Consider the following 19425-nt stretch of genomic DNA (forward strand, 5'->3'; position numbering starts at 1 on the left):
AGATGTGTTATATTTTGCTGCTTTGCACAGTGTAATTTTTGTGTAAGTCACTGTAGACAGAGCAACTGTCAGCGCTTCACCACAGAGTCCAGGATCCTGGACTTTCACAAAGCTCAGAGCAGTAAGACAAATGTGTTCTTTCAACAGGCAGACACATTGCATATCGCACAGAGACCCAGAGATTATGCTGTGCAACTCCCACCTTTACCTGAGCAATGCGCAGGCTCTCCAGAGATAGTCCAGGGAAGCTGGAACTGTTTGGATGACCCCTTTTGGAATCAGGAGGACCCTGAAAGAAGTCTGAGTAGCCTCAGCTCTGCAGACACACACACACCAAGTGATCTGAGGGCCATTCCTTTCATTGTTAGTCCTGTTGAGATGACACCGCTCACTCCAGTTCCTCCACCTCCTCGAGCAGCTTGTCCATCGCAATTGCCTGTTTTCTCTGCTAAACATTCAGGAGCAGGTCGGTTCAAAGGTGATGCTTTTCTTTAGTGGTTACACCTGCTGTTAATCAGTTAGTTTAGATTTTAAAATTTGACACTGTAGATTATCTATTTTAATGCTAAATTACACATTCTTGCTGTCCATTCATTTTATATGCTTTTTTGAAGAAAAAAAAAATCAGGAAGAAAAATGTTTATTGTTGTTTTTGTAAGATGTCAATTTGTAGTTATTTAGTTATTTTTTTGTCTAAACAGACACGAAGGTCATTCGTGGAATAAGAGTCTTGACAGCAAAAGACAAATTTGGGCCTATTTTGGAAAAACTGCAGCATTTCCAGGATGGGATTGTAACCTCACCTGGACACACAGTACCAACCAAAACATTTACTGCAGTAAAGCCTTTGACTCCAAAACCTCCAACAGTTCCCATACCGCAAAAACGAGGACCTCGGCCTGGGACGCTGCTGCGCCGTGCAAAAGTCGTCCCTATAGACGGTAAGTGGTTTTCCTCAGTAACTGTAGAAGATGCTGAATAATCAAACTTTAAATTAAGAGATTTTTTAAAAAGATTTTAATGAACAATTAATCACTGCATCATGCTTCGAATTAGAAGAAATGACAGTTTCTTTTTACTAACCTCGTTGATTATCAGACAAGAAAGCAGACAGTCAGTGCAGTCAGAATAATCCAAGAGAGAGCAGGGTCAAACTCCCGCCTGTAGCTACACCTGTAGAGAGCCTGTCCCACAGCTTTAGTCTGCTGTCTTCAGACGACTGGTAAGAAACGTAGTAAGGAGACATTAAATACTGCACAGAAACAGTGCTGCATAATGTGGCTGTGTTATTTGTGGTGTTCCTGAAGTCGTGTTCAATGTTGTGTTGTGTAAATACAGGATTAAGAAAAGACAGTAGAAAACTATTCAGTCTCTGGCAAAGCACCACTCGGACATCCTGAAGACTAAACTACATGAAGTGTGTCTGGTCCTCATTGAGGAGGTATTGCACACTTTATGTTTCTTATATGCGTTTCATGCAGCTAGTTTCCCTTCAAGTGCATACTACAGCCTCAACTGATGATTTTCACTCACATTTTAGGTGAAAAACCAACGCTCAGCAATAGCCTTTGAGGCCATACATGCCATCAATGAGCTCTACATTCAGCTCCAGAGAACAATGGACCCAGAAGTTGAAACAACAGGCCGAGCTCTATTGCTGAAGCTTGCAATGACCAACAACAACTTTCTACATCAGGAGGTCAATCTGGCGCTTGATGCCATGGTGGAAAATTGCAGCCATGGACGGATTCTGAGCGCTCTGTTTAACACAGGACTGACGTAAGAGGAGAGAAGAAGCTGTAGTGATTTTATTAGAAGACATGAAAGAGAGATCATGTTCACTGAGTTGTGTGTCTAATATTGTCCTTGCTCAGCCATCGCTGTGTTGCAGTGAGGAATAGCACGGCTCAACACCTGCACCAGCTGGCTGACAAACTTGGAGCAGCCGTCACCCTGAAAACAGGAACCTTCACTGAAAGATTTCTAATTGCTGCCTCTAGAATGGCAGGGGATGCTGCACCTGAAGCCAGGTGGGTACTTTTAAATGGGTTTGAAGTGCATTAATGTTTTATTTTCTGTGAGTTTACACAATTAATGAAAATTAATGACAACTGTAATCTTCCACAGGTACCATGGGCGAACAATCATTGAGAAACTGACCCTTCACAAGGACTTTATGAATTTGTGGGTGAAGATTGTCCCTGAAAAAGACAGGCGTCCTGTGGAGAAGAGCCTGAAAAAGACAGGCGTCCTGTGGAGCGCCTGAAATTCAAAAGACATCTGTCCAAAAGTAAGAAAACGTCACACTTCAAGACTGACTGATGGCTTGGACCACTGGAACTATCATCTTCATGTTTTTTCTCTTTCCTTTCTTTCCAGACTGCCGGGATTTCTTGGACGCGTGTTTAACCAAAGTCCCGGAGACGCGGCCGACGCTGGAGGAGCTACAGCATCACACTTGGCTGAGATAAGCCTATCACACACACACACAAACACACACAATTCAGACGTTATCATTTATGTGTGATGTATGAATTACCTTTCTTTTTTTCAGGAAATAATTTTTTTTAATTGGCCCACTTTAAATTTCAGTGTTTTGGAATTCCTGTAACCCCCCCCAGCCATCCCAGGAAAGGGGATCTCTCTTTGAATGGGCTTTCCCGAGGTTTCTTCCCGTCAGTCTGGCCCCCCCAGGGGAGTTTTTCCTCGTCTTCATAGAGAGCTTGGGCTGGCTCAGGAGCTCCATCAAAACTGTCTTTATTTAATTACTCTAATGTAATCATATACTTTAAAGTAATCAAATAAAAGACAGTAAAAATCTGAAGACTTGAAGTAAACTTCCATTAAAATAAAACTTGTTTAATTCATCTTTGCTGAGGATACTGTGTTATTACTATTTCAAGGATTATGTCAGAACACCGGATACTGGTACCCATCCCTACCCATCACTAGGGAACAGAACAAACCAGACATCAATTACAACAAAAATGACACTGACCCAGCCAGCATGACTCGTCTGCCTTAAGAAATGTTTAGCAATATTACAAATTGGGTGATATGCCTTAAAGTAGCTTCTCATGTGTTCAGCATTGACCTGTATGCATTTTCCCCTTCTCAACCTCATACCAGTGATACTGAGTGGGGTGAGGGAGGAGTAGCTGTCTCTCATTTTTATAGATCCCATACTGGCCCATCAGGCCATTGATGGCAGAACTAGCTTTTCTGTTCCACTACTGGCCATGACCATTGCCTTTGAACATTGACTTGGCGTGATTTTTTTCTTCCACATCCCAAATGGTCAGCACTCTGGGCGTGGCACACGAGTGGCTGATTTAAAATGAAGCAGGTCTCTCTCTGAGAGTCATTGTGAACATTCAGAATGCTAGATCACTTTCTACATGCTCATTTTATGAAGTATTTGAGAGATTCCTTATCTATACTCTGTTTAGGGATGGGTATCGTTTAGGTTTTATCCGATACCGGTACTTTTGAAACTGTGCGGGTGCTTAAATGGTGCTCTAACCGTTGCTTCCTTCTCTCACCCCAACCGGTCGCAGCAGATGGCCCCGCCCCTCCCTGAGCCTGGTTCTGCTGGAGGTTTCTTCCTGTTAAACAGGAGTTTTTCCTTCCCACTGTTGCCAAAGTGCTGCTCATAGGGGGTCATATGACTCTGTATCTATGAAGCGCCTTGAGGCGACTTTTGTTGTGATTTGGTGCTATATAAATAAAATTGAATTGAATTGAATTGCTTAAAGAATGGAGAACACAAACTTTGTCCAAAAACCTCTTATGTTTTTATTTTTAGCAGTCTCTTTTTTCTGCAAAATGATAACCAAGTTAGCCTTTTCTTTTGATACAACATACCTACTTTGTTTGGAACCGGTGAATAATGGAAAACATGTTTAGCTGTTTGTTTTTTTTGTAAAAAGATAACGGTGTTAGCTTTTTCTGCAGCTACAGGGCATGTATGGTATCACTCTATCAAACAAGAAGACAGTCGCATGTAACTACGACGGTGTTTGCTAGTTCACCTTACATGCATTAATGTAATAACGTGGTTAGCCTACTCAACGTAAATTACACATGAACAACATTAAGCTCCTCACGCAGAGAAGAACGGTTGCTGCTGCATCATCATCCGTCTGCTACACTGGCAGGGCTAGGGGCCAGGACTCTCCTCTTCGGGTTTTTGGGGGATGTTGCTAACTCCAGGTCCAATAACAGGCAACCCACCCGCAGCAGATGTGCTCGGTGTGAAGTCTCGCAGCAAGCTATCAAATACGATGCATTTCTCTGCTTTTAAAAAAACGCTATTGCGTTGCCAGGTCTTTCATTGGATTCGAGGTGTTACTTCCTTTGCACAGTATCACAGTATCACCTTAAAGCACTTGTTGCTGCTGAGTTTGCATATTTTGCTGTGAAGTACAGCCAGACTTTTGACCGCTTTGCCTTGGACATTTAATCTGTAGCTCTGCTCTCAAAGAACATACGTACCTGGACCCGCCTACTATCCTCGGAAACGTAAAATGATTGGCTAGAATCCAAAGTGTATGACATCTCAAGAAAAAAAAAAGCCACCCGTATCCGGTATACCCGCACCCAATGTTCCCTCTAATTTTTCATGTGTCTGAGCGAACACAGAAACTCCCTGAGCGATCCCTTGGACCACTGTGAGCAACAGCAGACGTGTGCACTGTGGTGACGCCAGCATTGAATCCATGCAAGTTACATGGTTTATTAAAATAATAAAATTACAGCATTTACATTTATGTTAGACTACTTTTAATTAACTATTTTAGCCCACTTACAATGAAAATTTAAAAAAACAAAACAAAAAAATCTTGTTCATGACCTGTGTAGCATGTTAACACTATTGGAAGTAAAAATAACTTGAACTCCAATTTTGAAAACACAAGTTTCTTTTGTTTTTTTTTCATAAAGCTCTGACTTGTATTATGAGTCTGTGGTCTGGGAGAGAGTCTGTAACTCTGTCTGCAAAATACAGTAAATAATGACCAATGTTGGGTAATTAATTATATAGTTACTTCTTCAAAAAAGTAACTGAGTTATGCAAACAACAAAGTTTTTTGCAGCTGTTTACCTAAAAATGCAGCCAAGGCGTTTTTTTAAATAAACATTTTAAATTATTTAGAGAACAATCATCAAATTGCATCAAATCTGATGCCACACAAATTATTTGTGCCACTCCAAAAATAATTTCTGTCAACTATGAGATGAAGGAGAACAACAGCCTGATACCTGCAGGCCTGACAGCAGCAGATGTGTCACTGCTGTAACACCTGTAACACTCAGCAGTCGCCTCATTGTTCTGACACACACTAAACGTCGCCACGCCGCTTTGCTCGCTAAAACACCGGTGTCGGCACATAAGGACGCTGTCAGAGCCTGTCAACGACATTGATTAGCTGCGTATATACGAATGTGAATCGCATTACTGGCTGGATCCCATACGGGAGCAGCCAGTCACTGACTAACACTGCAAAACAGACTTGTTAAAGTATTGATTTTAATTTCAATTCAGGTTAGATTTTTTTTTTTGTGCGCAACGCAGATTTTCTGTGCGCAGAGACCGTGCCAGCAGTGCGCAATTGTGCACACACACAGCTTCGAGGGAACATTGCCGGTACCCATTCCTAACTCTGTTCCACATGTGTTATGTTTCCTTCAGGATTAGCTAAATAAGAGAGGATTATTTTCCATTTATTAAACTGCATTTAGCTACTCTTTCGTATCACATTTACTTTGGGAATGCACCAATTGGTCCACATCCTGTTTATGCAGGGCCCACTTTTAAACGGTAAATTGCTGAAAATGTAGCCATATATAGCGCTTTTCTGTGTCTTGCACTCCTTTGCATAGATTGAAGCATCTGTGTGTTCCTGTTTTGTTGAGTGTATCTGTCTGTGTGGCTGTTGAAGGCTACTGAGAGTGTGACCTTCACAGTTCACCAGAGGACCATCTATTACATTTGTTAGGTTATGCGTTTTTGATATTATTGCATCCTCACTGGCACACTCAGTCCTTAGTGTGGGCTTACCCTGCTCCATACCTTGTTAAGGATAAAGAACTTACAACCTGGAAGTAGATTATATCTCCCATAGTGAGATACAGAGAATGGTTGCTTACCAGGGTAACTCTGGTTTTCTGAAACCCAGGTGATGTTTGGTTTTCACCTCCAAACAATCGCAGTCAGAGATCAGGTGAAAGAGGAAAGAGCAGAGAGCGTCAAAATAAAAGGGAAATTATGGGAGCAAACACCAGAGTTTAACAATTGTTCATCACTAAATACAGTACAGATATTTTAATAAGGAGAGGTTATTTGAAAGAATGAAATTGATTTACTGATGAACAGAATTTAAACAGGTGATTTGCCGTTAGACTCAGATGGCCTATCTCAGCGGAACAGAACCCCGTCTGTGAAAAGGATTAGAGCAGGAGCCCCGAGAGCCTGGAAGCTGGTGGTGGAATGGTTGAATGGAGCATGAGTGATGAGATGAGGCGTGTACAAGGAAGAATAACCGAGGACACAGCATGAATGCTGATTGGCCTGGAGAAGGTGATTGGACTAGACCACTTCAGGAACGCCTTTAGCCACACCTCACCAGGTGTAGACAATCGGCAGTTAAACCTAGGCAACACCTGAAGACAACTGCATTTCCACTGTAAGGAGTGTAAGGGTTGCAATGGGCTGTAACAAAGGACAAGCACAGATGAGTCCACTATCATAGACTGGAACATCATTCATAACTTTTTATGTTATAAAGGGGGTGGCAGTAGAGCTTCTGTGATTGGTCACATCAGAGAGTGCTTGGTTATCAGAGAGTTACCATAGTAACCAAAGGTTTTAAAGATTGCAATATAGCTATTGTTGTCCAGAGGGGCCGATGGTGCGATATGGCAGCCTCGCTTCTGTCAGTCTGCCCCAGGGCAGCTGTGGCTACAACTGTAGCTGCCTCCACCAGTGTGTGAATGTGAGAGTGAATGAATAGTGGCATTGTAAAGCGCTTTGGGTGCCTTGGAAAGCGCTATATAAATCCAATCCATTATTATTATTATTATTATTATTATCAAATCAACAAAATATTAAAGAATCATTAAATATGTGGAATAGTTCATTCTTTCCTTTTTTCATCAGTGGTTTACACACTGGCTTGCAGGCAAAATGTCACTGGTTCGATTGCAACCGGAGATACAAATCAGGGTTGTGCCTGGAAGGGCATCTGGTATAAAACTCTGCCGTATCAAAAGATGCTGAGCTATCAGGTGTGGTGACCCCTTGTGACAAGGGAGCAACTGAAAGTGAAACACTGTTTTGCTTTGTCTTTGTGTAAAGTGTCCTTGAGTGTTTTGAAAGGCGCTTAATAAAATGTATTATTATTATTATTATTATTAATGTTTTGTATAGAATCATAACAAAATGTGAAAAGTTCAAAAGACTATGCGGCTGTTTAGCTGTGCCTGTCCGTCTGCCATCAGCTGAGAGAGATGCCGGTCAACTCTCTGGAGAAGCCGTGGACGGTAGACCCCTCTGAGGTGGCAGAGCGGCGGGATCTTAGGGACAGTCGCCTGGTGTTCAGCATCGATCCACGCGGCTGTGAAGATGTAGACGACACGCTGTCTGTACACAAGCTCCCCAACAGAAGGCTGGAGCTGGGAGTTCACATTGCTGATGTCACTCACTTTGTCAAAGAGGGTTCGCTCACAGACTTGGAGGCACGTTCAAGGTGAGGAACTGGTTGGAGTGGTTGGGTAGAGTAGGTGGGATATAAAAGGATAAAAGAAAATTACAGCATCTTGCATAAGTGTTCAGAGGAACTTTCAGAAGTACAAAGAGGCAAGAAAGTTGTTGCCTGAATTAATGTTGCATCAGCAGCATGCCTTGTAGCGCAATTATAAATAACACAGAGAGCCACCTTAAATAAGGCTCGTGTCTGATGTGAAGCATTAAGCCTTAAATGTCTATCATTTAATCACATGTAGAAGGACTTCACAGGGTCCATGATGGCTTTGAAAGTATCACTGGCACCAGGAATTGAACCAATGGTCAGCACGTTGTTGGTTCAATCCCTGGTGCCTTCGGGCTTCATGTTAAAGTCACCTTGCACAAAATACTTAACCCCCAAATTTCCCTGGATGCATCCGTTAGTGTGAGTGTGCATGTGAGAGAAAATGCTTAAAGGTATAGACTAACGCGCTGTATGAATATGTGTGCGAATGGACGAATGCTGGTCGTGCTAAAAGGTGGTTGGGGTTCTCACAGTAGAGAACTGCTACACACAGAACACAGTGGTCCATGTTGTTACGAAGAACTTGTGCTCATTTTGAGTACGATGCCATTAACAGGACAGGGGAATGTTTCCGCTGTGGGAAAGCCTGAGTGATTTTCACTGTGGCCTTCATAAACATATATTACTACGGGACATGGCAGCCATACTTGTACACAACATTCAACCAGAAGGTCATGCAGCAAAAAAAGGAAAAATGAGTCCGCTTCCAACTAAATTAGTTTTATTCTACTGAGTGGTAGAAGTAAAGAACAGTGTGTCACACATCATTTGTTTTCAGATCCCCTTTGTACAGTTACGGGTGTCAGGAAAACACCGGAGGTCACATGATGGCATGTGACCTTGAGTACCTGATGTTAATGGTTTGTCTATAATTGGCTTTCAGTGCATCTTATTAATAAAGAGGATGATGATACAAGACAGTTGAACCACAGTAATAGAACAAGAAGATATTCATCTGTGTTTATGTCCAGATATATGCACATGTTCTGATTTATTTATTTATTTTGTGCTGTATTGTACAAATGAATAAAACTGAGTTTAAAATATCTGCAGTAAATGAAGTGAAGGTCGGGGCTGCAAAAGTAATGCTTGCACTTGATCTCCACAAATTTTCCTTCCTGGGAACATGCAGCGATGACACCATGTGACAGGGAAGCAGCCCAAAAAAATTTGTGTCACAGCTGAACGGCCGACAAATCTGCAGCAAATGCATTCTGCTGTCATCTCGGTGTAATCTCGCTATAATCCAAAATCTCTACGGAATTCTTTCAGCACCTTGTTGAGTCTTGGAAGTGAAGAAAGGAGTGTTCAGAAGGCAGAAGTGTCTAACCCAGTGCTAATAAAATGTATCTGATAAAGTGTAGTCTGCAGATAAATTAGTAAGAAGGTCCATGAAGTGCATGTCGTTTTTTAAAGGCAGCAGCAGCAGCAGCAGCAGCATGTACAGAAGATGATTGAGAGCCGAGTGAGGAGAGAAACTCCGTGTAGACTGTTAACAACGTGCACTTATAAAATAATACTGAAATCTTACTATATATTTTTTATGTTGTGATTTTTAATGTAGTTTTGGTCCTCTGCTTTCTCTCTGACTTACTCTAAAATTCCATTTTACATTTCATAGCTGTCCACAAAGCAGCGTGCAGATCACCCACCTGTCCAGCTCGCCTCCACACTTTAAAGAAGTAAATTAAAATCTCATGATTGTGGTTTGAAGCCTTAAATTCTATTTCAGAAAATGGGGAATATTTATTAAATCATAAGAAAAACATTTTGCTTATTTATTTCATCCTTCCTGACTTATTAATAAACAGAAGGATGAAAATGACAAAGGTGGAACAAACTCTGAATATTTAGTACTTATTTTCAAATTATGTCTCACTTTTGATTAGAAAGAAGATGATAAAGCTGCTGCTTTGATCTCATTGCCTTTTTATATTTATTATGTCACTTCTTAAGGGCTACAACCTACTACCTGGCAGACCGCAGGTACGACATGCTGCCTGCTATTCTCAGCGCAGACCTTTGCTCACTGCTGGGAGGTGCTGACAGATTAGTAGACTTCCCATCACACGTTTCATTTTCATATGCTTAAAATGCATGCTAGTTGTGTAACTGACACTTTCAAATTCAGGTATGCAATGAGCGTGCTTTGGGAGCTTGACGCAGAATCCCTTGAAGTCCAAGAGGTCTGGTATGGTCGTACACTCATCCGCTCCTCCTATCAGCTCCACTACGAGCTGGCTCAGGCGCTCCTCAACGGAGAACAGGTTGAGGTAGCGGAACTGGCCAACCTGGGTCCTCAGGAAAAGGGTTCTAAGCTAGCTCAACTCACTGAGGCACTTGAGATGCTCACACATGTAGCCAGACATCTTCGGGCAAAGAGGGACAGAGGAGGAGCGCTGGAGCTGGAAGGAGTGGAGGTATGATTGGTTTCTTGTATCTTCATAGAGTATTTTGTGTGTTTTGGTAATGTGTGTACTTAACAGTAAGACTATATAAATAAAGACTGCAAACATTTAAGGTTCATGTTCTTAATTGAAAGCGTAAGCATGTTATAGCTGAGTGTCTAACCCTAACACATCGTCACTACTGACGTCTAACATACGACACAAAATGATTCAATGAATCTGAAGTGAATCAAACAAAGTAAACCGTGCACATAGCTTCAGTGGAGAGAAATCCATTCTGCACATTAAAAACTGGAACCACTATCTTTCTCGCACATTTCAGCTGCAGAAGATTCTCCCTTCTAAGCTTCTGTCTAAGTGAAAGTTTGACTTAACCTCTGTGTTTGGTCATTTTGTCAGATGACATCATGGTTAGAAAATTCAGTATCAGTCACCCCGAAACACTTCATACAGCCGAGGGGAGGAAATCAGGTCAAAAGACACCTGTGGAAAAGGGCCAGGGATTAATGATAACTAATGATTAAATGGAGATTGGTCTATAAACATGTAGTCAGTGATAATGATGACAAAGAGGTGATGATGATGTTCGGCGTCATCATGAGAATCCCCCAGCTGCCACGGTCTATTGCAGCATAACTAAGGGAGGATTCAGGGTCACCTGGTCCAGCCCTAACTATATGCTTTAGCAAAAAGGAAAGTTTGAAGCCTAATCTTAAAAGTAGAGATAGTGTCTGTCTCCTGAATCCAAACTGGAAGCTGGTTCCACAGAAGAGGGGCCTGAAAACTGAAGGCTCTGCCTCCCATTCTACTTTTAAATACTCTAGGAACAACAAGTAGGCCTGCAGAGCGAGAGCGAAGTGCTCTAATAGGGTGATATGGTACTACAAGGTCATTAAGATAAGATGGGGCCTGATTATTTAAGACCTTGTATGTGAGGAGCAGGATTTTGAATTCTGGATTTAACAGGAAGCCAATGAAGGGAATCTGCTCTCTCTTTCTAGTCCCTGTCAGGACTCTTGCTGCAGCATTTTGGATCAGCTGAAGGCTTTTCAGCGAGTTTTTTGGACATCCTGATAATAATGAATTACAGTCGTCCAGCCTGGAAGTAATAAATGCATGAACTAGTTTTTCAGCGTCACTCTGAGACAGGATATTTCTAACTTTAGAGATGTTGCACAAATGGAAGAACGCAGTCTTACATATTTGTTTAATATGTGCATTGAAGGACATGTCCTGGTCAAACATGACTCCAAGGTTCCTCACAGCGTTACTGGAGGCCAAGGTAATGCCATCCAGAGTAAGAATCTGCTTAGATACCATATTTCTAACATGTTCAGGACTCAGTACAATAACTGAATGAATTTAGACGCAGGAGTCTTCCAGGTCTTTATGTTTAGTTTGGTTTTTTGCTGTGTTATTTACAGAATTACAGATGGATACCATATATTTCTTTTCATCGATAATAAATTATAGTACGGTCTAATAGAGACGTTATTTTTAAAATCAGGCGTCTAAGCAGAACACGTTCCTCAGCAGAAAACATTTTATCAGAAAGTCATTTCAGTGAGAATATTGGAATAAAGAAACCAAGCACTCCACTGTGAAACCACTGACAGTTTTCACATTAGATCACAGCCATTTATCTACAGCGGCTGGTCGGCCATCTGTTAAAACCTCATATGGACAATTCCTGTTGTTCTATAAGATGCTCTCTAATAGGATGTCTTGGATTTATTTATTATTCAGTTATTGCATTCCTGTTATGGCTGTACGCACACAGAATATTGATATGAAGTAAAAATGATTCTCTCGGGTTGCTTCTGGGATAGTGGAAAAACCAATATATTTCTAAAAGTGTGTTTAATGATTGAGCTGCCACCCAAAAATCAAGTTCTTATCTTGACAAAGCTGGATTATTGACCGCTGGTGAAACATCTGTTGTCCTGAAGGATAAGGACAACAGATGTTTCATCTTGATCTATTATATAAAACGGCCAAAACTGTGTTCAAATCCAAACTTTCTGGCTTCTTTTGGTTCCTGCTGAAGTGCTTTGGGTCCCCTCAGTTCATCCTTAGTCTGAGAAAAGTTTTGTTCTCTCTTTAAGGCACATTTCCTTTGAGCTAACTTAAACTCTGATTGGCTGTCCACTATAAACAAAAAGCATGAACAGCAGATCGGTGGAGTTTCTGTGCCCATGAGCAGAGCTGTGTGCCTGTTAGGGATATGTGTTCTTACTGGTATGATAGAGAGCTGAACGTAGGAAAGACAGTAGACTGTTTTCAGGTTGAGATTCATTCACATTTGGTTCTCCGTGCAGCATTTGTTCCGGTGGAATGGTGCATGTTCAACTGAGTTAAAGTAAACTGTAGTAAAATGTGGCCCACTGATGCATTTTCATATTCTTTTTCATTGAAGTCACGTTAGAAGCATTTTCCCTTTTCAGGTGGGTGCCCAGCTGGATGAGGAGAGGAACATTACGGCCCTGGTCCCTCGTCAGCCCCTGGAGGTCCATGAGACCGTGGCAGAGTGCATGATTTACGCCAACCACTGGGTGGCCCGCAAGATCCAGGAAGCTTTCCCCAACCAGGCCCTTCTAAGGTGTCACCCACCACCACAACAGGAGCTATTCAACCAGCTGGTGGACACTGCAAAGGCCAAAGGTTTCACCATTGACACCAGGTAATGTTTTTGACTGTTCAGTATAGAAACTGAGGAAATGCATATTGTAGTCCAACGCACATCATGTTCAGACACACAAGTGTGTGAACCTGAAATGTTTGATAACACGGGGACACACTCAGGTGTCACATGAGCAGTCAGACAAGAAGAAGACATGTTCCTTCAGCTCAGGTTGAGGTTGAAGCCAAATATGCTTCCAAACCAAAGACTAGAACATATGATGAAGCATATCTTGCCTTTGGCTTCAGCTTCACAACAGCTGTCGTGGCAAGGTCGGTCTCCCCGACAGAATTAGTTTCCCCTGCGTCGGGAGCACACGCTGGGCTGTCCAAATCACGGACAAACAGGATCCCACATTCTTGATTTTCAGTTCACAAACACTTCTTATAACGACTAACTACTCCTGAAACTTTGGAGGTTTTAGCTCTTTACACAGTAAAGTTACAGGATAAATATAATTATCAGGCAAAATGTCCTTCGTTTGTTAAAATAATCCCGTCTGATACCACGAGAGGACAATAAATATTTCATTTTCTGTTGTAACCCTTAAACTGAATGGTAATGTAACGACACTCAGGTTTCACTTTTTTACAAAACTAAAACATCACTACTTCCACGTCTGACTGTTTGTAATGGAGGCGGCGTAACCTGGATCCACACTCCGTGCCCAGCGAACGCTCGCCACGCAGGGGGAACACATGCTGTCGGCGATGCCGACCTCGGCACAACGCTGATCCTGCCGCAGTTTGTTCCCCGGTTCAAATCCCGGACAAACAGGATCCCACAGCTGTTTATGCTTTTAAACCCGTTTTGCACAGAGAGCAGTGTTGAATATTCTCACACGGGAACAAAACAAACAACTCAAATAATTAAAGATGGTTTGTTTTTCTGTTTTTTAAAAGAGGCAGTGATTTATTTAATTACAACCTGTAATCTATTACAGTTAACTTTTATTTGTTTAACTGTTTACAAAAGGTCTGAGGATCTGAGGCGTGGAATGAACTGCAATGGAGTTTGAAAACAAAATATGAATGTGCGGTTGGAGGATTGTGGGGGGGGGGGGGGGTTAAACCAACAGCAGAACCGGTCCCAGGACAAGAGACATGGTGATGCAAGTAGCTTTGTGTCACTGACTGCTGAGATGAGAGGCCTCACTCATCCCTGGTTTCTGGCTCTGTTCCTTCAGGTCCAACAAGGCTTTAGCTGCCTCACTGGACCGAGCTGTGGACCCACAGGACCCCTTGGTGAACAGGTTGTTCAGAATGATGGCCACCACTGCTATGTCACAGGCTCTGTACTTCTCCACTGGTGCTCATCCTCAAGACCAATACTACCATTATGGTACGATACCGCTGCACAGCTTTTATTGGCTGCACTAGAGTTTCAGTGTGACTGTGGGTCAGTCCATCCATCACACGTCTGCACACACTTGTCCAACGTCTGTTGTTTGTGAAGAATTATTCGACTGAGAACTAGAAAGAAGGCTAACGTGCTGATATTTGCTTCGTTGTCGTAGGTCTGGCTCTGGATCGCTACACACACTTTACCTCACCCATCCGTCGGTACGCAGACATTGTCGTGCACCGCCTTCTTACCGCAGCCCTGCACATGCAGAGGGGCGTTGTATCTGGTAAAGCACCAGCCAGTAACAAAGAAGTGGAGGAAATGGCTCACCATGTCAACAGCAAGAACAGGGTCAGGGGTGTTTTATTGTTTGTGTTTTTCAATGATTCACCTCTTACTCTATTAACAGAAGCTGTGCTGACGTCTGTGTTTCATTTGCAGGCAGCACAGGCAGCCCAAATGCGATCCACAGCACTGTTTCAGTGTCTGTTTTTCAGAGAACGAGACCCTCAGACAGACCCGTGCTGTGTGGCTGACGCTGTTGTCTACTCCATTCGAGACAACGGTGTCTTGGTGTTTATCCCAGAGTAAGAACCTTCAGTCCTGTGTTTTGTTCTGCAGTCTTCTTCTTTTCCTTTGTTTAATGGAGCTGTACAGCAGCTCACAGACGGCCAACCACTCGTGTATTTTTAATAGACGAATTCAAAGTTTATGACAATGAATGAATTTGTTGGAAGATGTAATTGCACGCTAATCAATGTATATTTAACAGTATACACGCTAGTTTTATTTTCTCTTAAAAAACCTCAAAATGAGTTTTAAATTGTATAAATTTACTAAACTAATTCCTTAAACATTTATTGTGAGCAGGGAAAATCGGCTAAAACCCCGAATCTTTTCTCTACCAGGCTTTAAATAAGTTAATTGCATTGCTGAAGTTGAGTCTGTGGGGAGGGACGGTGCTTTGGAGCCAGCCTTGTGTTTGTGGCACTTCTACGTTAGCTTAGCTAACCTCTGGAGGTTGCTGCTTGTTTATTGCAAGGAAAGTGTAATTTAATAACATCAGTGTTCTCCATGCTTGTGGTGTTACAGGGATATGCAATATTAACAGTTTATTAAAATGTAACCTGTGGTCATTTTGAGAAGGCTGTAGAATCCATGTAATGATTAAAATCACAGGGCGCAAAGCAGGTTGAGTAATATCACTGAGTAAGTAAGGCTGCCTCTGACCACAGCCATGTTGTTCACAGGTATGGTGTGAGGGGGCCTGTGTATCTGAAGAACAAAGAGGGCCTGGTGGTGGTAGCGGGACAGGACGGCAGCTGTGATTGGCAGGGTGGCACTGTGCGAAAATACCCGGACCGCATTACCACCACCTCCAGCTGTGGCACCTCCACCTTCAAACTGTTTGACCACATCACCGTAAGTCACAGAAAACGCTAATCAATCATTTTAGAAGGTTTCCAGCAATGCAGCGCCTAAAGGCGACGATTCCAAATATATATGCATGAGTGTATATGAATCACAGGTTCATACGACTACTGGATCTTTTGTGGTCCAACATTAAGAGACGTTTTATGATCTTGTTGTGATAAAGTGTTGTGTGGTTGCTGCTTTGTTAGCTAATCTCAAGGTAACAAAACGTCAGTAAGATGAATGAGACGAAAATGATTCCTGAAAATAAATCATTTAAAGTTATTCAGTTTATTGTTTTTAAATATTATATGAAAACAAAAACATAAGTGTGGGGGGGGGGGCTCTCCTCCAAGACAAGAAATGTAATGCTTCCAGTTTGTGGCGTTTCTACACAAACCTTTTTGTAAAGGGAGATAAAAAATGACAGTGGGCGGTAATTGTTTTCACATAAACGCCTTTAAACGCTGCACGGTCGCACTCTCTCTCTCGCACTCGATAAATGATCCATTGTTGCTCTGCACACGTTTGTTACCACAAACGTCGCATGCACTTATGTCATTGTCATAAGAGACACTCTTGCAAACAAACTCACGGTTTAGTAACACAGTAGAGCAGCGTGTTTACGGGACAGTAAAAGTAATCTAATTACCTTTTTTGCAACAGTAATCCCTTACTTTACTCGTTACTTGAAAAAAGTAATCTAATTATGCGTTGCTGCCCATCACTGGCGTCAAGTTATATTAAGTTCAGGCATGTTACACACGATGATTGTGAGGAATAAGTGCATGTGATTTAAGCAAAAAGAGCAGGAAACATTACCCTAAGGTTAGCTAACAAAAAGAAACTGAAGTAACGGTGTGTTATTCTCACATCTTTGGCTTTAAGACATGAAAAAGTGACAGAGTACTGCTGCTTCCACTGTTATCAACATCTTTTCTTTCTTTCATGGACTTATCCTGGGGTCATAAATGTCAAAGGGCAAAGGCAATGCTAACAACATAGCTTACTGATGGATGATGATGGATGACACATGTGGCCAAAACAAGATAGAAAGAAACATTAGCCCAAACACAAGTTGTCCACCACAGCATTGACTGCTGTCAAGCTATGATCATATCAAACAAAGAGATGATGATGATATTCAACAAACAAATCAACAAAACAACAACCTCACTGTGACACTTGACCGAGGTCACAGTGTTAATGAATGTTTTTCTCCCCCTCTGCTCCAGTCTCCACGTCGTGTGAATGTTAGAAAGCACAGTAAAGAAAGTTCGTGTACGGATGGATGAACGTTTGTTACATTGGATACGTGTGTGTAACATACGTATCCAATTTATCCTATTTATGAACAAAATTGTGGCACAGTCGGAAACTTCTCCACTCTACACCACTGTCTACTTAGCTGTGACGCTGCGCACAGTGCTGAGAGGACTGCTGTTATATATTACGTCACAAACCTTAAGTGGGCCTGTCTTTGCATAGCATTCCATTAGACTATTTTCAGTAGGTGCCATTACTGTGTAGTGATCGAACTGAGGAATACTGTGACTTACGTTCTCTGCTCTCTTCAGGTTCGTATTTCTGTCCTCTCTTCAACTTGCCACGCTGACCGTCTAAACCTCGAGGTCATCAGCAACAAGCCTCACCACAGTGCCAAGTCCCAGCAGCCCAGCCCTCAGGGCCGCAGTCAGCTGGTCAAAGAGGTGGTGCGTCAGAATGAAGAGGCGCTGGCTCAGGAGAAGACAGCCCGGCGCCCCAAACTCTCCAAAGAGGAAAGAGAGTTTCGTCAGAGCAAAACTCCCAGTCTGTACTCTATTCTGGAAGAAATCAGAGAGTTGGCTCTGATGGATCTGGAAAGGGCTTCACGCCTCCCGGCAACAACAGCATAGAAACGCTGTAGCCCAGCTTTACCTCCAAGCAGACACTTGTGAGAACTGCACGCTGTGCGCTAACAGAACGGTGATCATTGAAGATCACTCGTGCTGAGTCATCCAGGTCATTCTTGTAGCTCCAGATTGTGTGTGGACAAACCACACGAGTGTGTGAAGTCACAGGAAAGCAAACACAATATTAAGTAAAAACATGTCCCGCCATCTTTTTAGAAACCAGAGTCAAACCGAATCAGTGGATACGTTTTGTAAAAGTTAGTTTTTAAAATCACATCAAGTTAAACTTAGTTGTAAGGAGGATAGGGAACGTGTTAATGCCAGTGAAGTGTCAGCAGTTACTTTGACAAGACCTAGTACTCACTGCAAATGTGGTTCAATCCTGCAGGAAACTAGTCAACTGCAGCAGGTTAAAGAAGTCTGGTAACAAAAGGCTTTTCTCTCAGCACCAGTGATCTCAATATCTCACTGGTGGGATCAATGTCTTGTGTAAATTAAATGTCTTGTGTTATAGAACCATTTTTGGTGAGTTCACACATATTGTACTACCTGTGACCACTTCATACAAAACCCAGCACGAGTATTGTTCTGGAGATGATAAAACGTCCACTCGTCCATTTTCTTCTGCACGTCCTGGAATCTGTCCCAGCTGTCATAGGGTGAGAGGCAGGATACGCCCTGGACAGGTCACCGGACTGATAAAACTTCATGTCACTCATTAGCAGACTTTAAAATAAACCCGTAGAGTAATGAAATACACCTGAGGTTGGTTGTGTTGGAAGTGATGTATAAAACTAGGATGTATTTATCTTATAGTTTGTATATCAAGAGCCTGTATAGAAGACACCAACACCAAGGACATTTTTATTGTTTGAACTGGTAAATAATCAGAAGCGTTTTTTGGTTTGTGGATTTTAAGATCGTTTTCTAGAACTACCAACAGAAATATGAACTGTACATAACTATTTCAATATGTGTGCAGTGGCCTGTAATTAAAAATGGTGTTTTCATTAGCGCAGATGGAGCCACTTCATCGTGTTGCGTTTCATGTCCCTGCAGTAGCTTAAGAAAGAACTGTTCATAATTGAACGAGCACTTAATGCTTGGAAGAGGGTGATGGTCAGTTGACAGCTCACATACTACACACACACAGAGGCCTTTTATAGAAACATGTTTGCAACCAAAATTCTGCCAATAGTGAAACTGGAGAAAGAAGATGCATCAGAGCAGGAACTGTGGATCAGTTCAAATATTTTTCTGTAACAGATACCAACACATGGTAAATACGTTTAGGATTTGGACTTTTAAAAATAAGAAAAACATTTATTTCCATTGATTATAAATGTCTTTGCTAACCCAAAGCTGACGTCACAGTAGGAACATGTGCTCAAGATATAAACCACCAGAAATGCACAACATTACTCGAATGAGCAGGCACGAACATTGGGAAACCTTTAAATCTGCTCACTGCCAAAGCTTTTCAGCAGAAACTGCTGCACGTGAACTTTAATCCCCCTCTACACAGTCGTTGCTGAGCTGTTGCTCAGGGCTGAGGCCGGTCTCAGCCTCAGCGGGCTCAGAGTCTTTGGGGGGAAGCGGGCTGGTTTGTTGCGTGGAGGTGTTGTTGGAAGGCTCGAGGTCAGGATCTTCTACAGTTTCATCTCCATCAGTAGAACCTTTGATGACATTTGGTGAGGATGCAGCTGGAGGTTTGTCTCCTAACATGTCAGCAGTCTGAGAGGCTGAAGGGCCTGAAAGGGTTGAGAATTAGAAACAGTGATGGTTTCAGTCAACACAGACACACTCAGTCTACTACGATTTATAAAAGACAGGCAAAGCTGAGATAATGAAAAATGAAACTGTAAACTGCAGGGTTCAAA

General features: G+C 42.2%; 2 protein-coding genes across 5 annotated transcripts; both read left to right on the forward strand.

Moving 5' to 3' along the window:
- The first annotated feature begins 150 nt into the window (after positions 1–150).
- On the forward strand, positions 151–2867 carry LOC146701262 (TOG array regulator of axonemal microtubules protein 2-like). 4 transcript variants are annotated; one of them, XM_085467708.1, is made up of 8 exons: positions 151–478; positions 702–941; positions 1099–1222; positions 1339–1441; positions 1541–1779; positions 1875–2030; positions 2128–2290; positions 2380–2867. In XM_085467708.1, exons 5-7 carry the CDS (start codon positions 1619–1621, stop codon positions 2264–2266), a joined length of 456 nt encoding a protein of 151 aa, XP_085323834.1. In that variant the 5' UTR covers positions 151–478; positions 702–941; positions 1099–1222; positions 1339–1441; positions 1541–1618; the 3' UTR covers positions 2267–2290; positions 2380–2867. The 4 variants fall into 4 exon arrangements, 2 of the variants coding, with proteins under 2 accessions (XP_085323834.1, XP_085323833.1); XR_014922167.1 differs by lacking the exons at positions 1875–2030; positions 2128–2290; positions 2380–2867 and having other exon boundaries at positions 1541–1613; XR_014922168.1 differs by lacking the exons at positions 1875–2030; positions 2128–2290; positions 2380–2867 and having other exon boundaries at positions 151–466; positions 1541–1613.
- A 4612-nt stretch (positions 2868–7479) lies between these two features.
- On the forward strand, positions 7480–18843 carry LOC146701263 (DIS3-like exonuclease 1). Its single transcript, XM_085467719.1, has 9 exons — positions 7480–7745; positions 9765–9854; positions 9937–10228; positions 12661–12896; positions 14083–14237; positions 14413–14591; positions 14682–14827; positions 15491–15662; positions 17231–18843. Exons 1-9 carry the CDS (start codon positions 7507–7509, stop codon positions 17546–17548), a joined length of 1827 nt encoding a protein of 608 aa, XP_085323845.1. The 5' UTR covers positions 7480–7506; the 3' UTR covers positions 17549–18843.
- Positions 18844–19425: the final 582 nt, after the last annotated feature.

The sequence above is a fragment of the Copadichromis virginalis genome, linkage group LG9, assembly GCF_057382275.1.
Source record: "Copadichromis virginalis isolate Kocher_CV1m ecotype Utaka linkage group LG9, C_Virginalis_male_GT1.1, whole genome shotgun sequence".
Lineage (NCBI taxonomy): Eukaryota > Metazoa > Chordata > Actinopteri > Cichliformes > Cichlidae > Copadichromis > Copadichromis virginalis.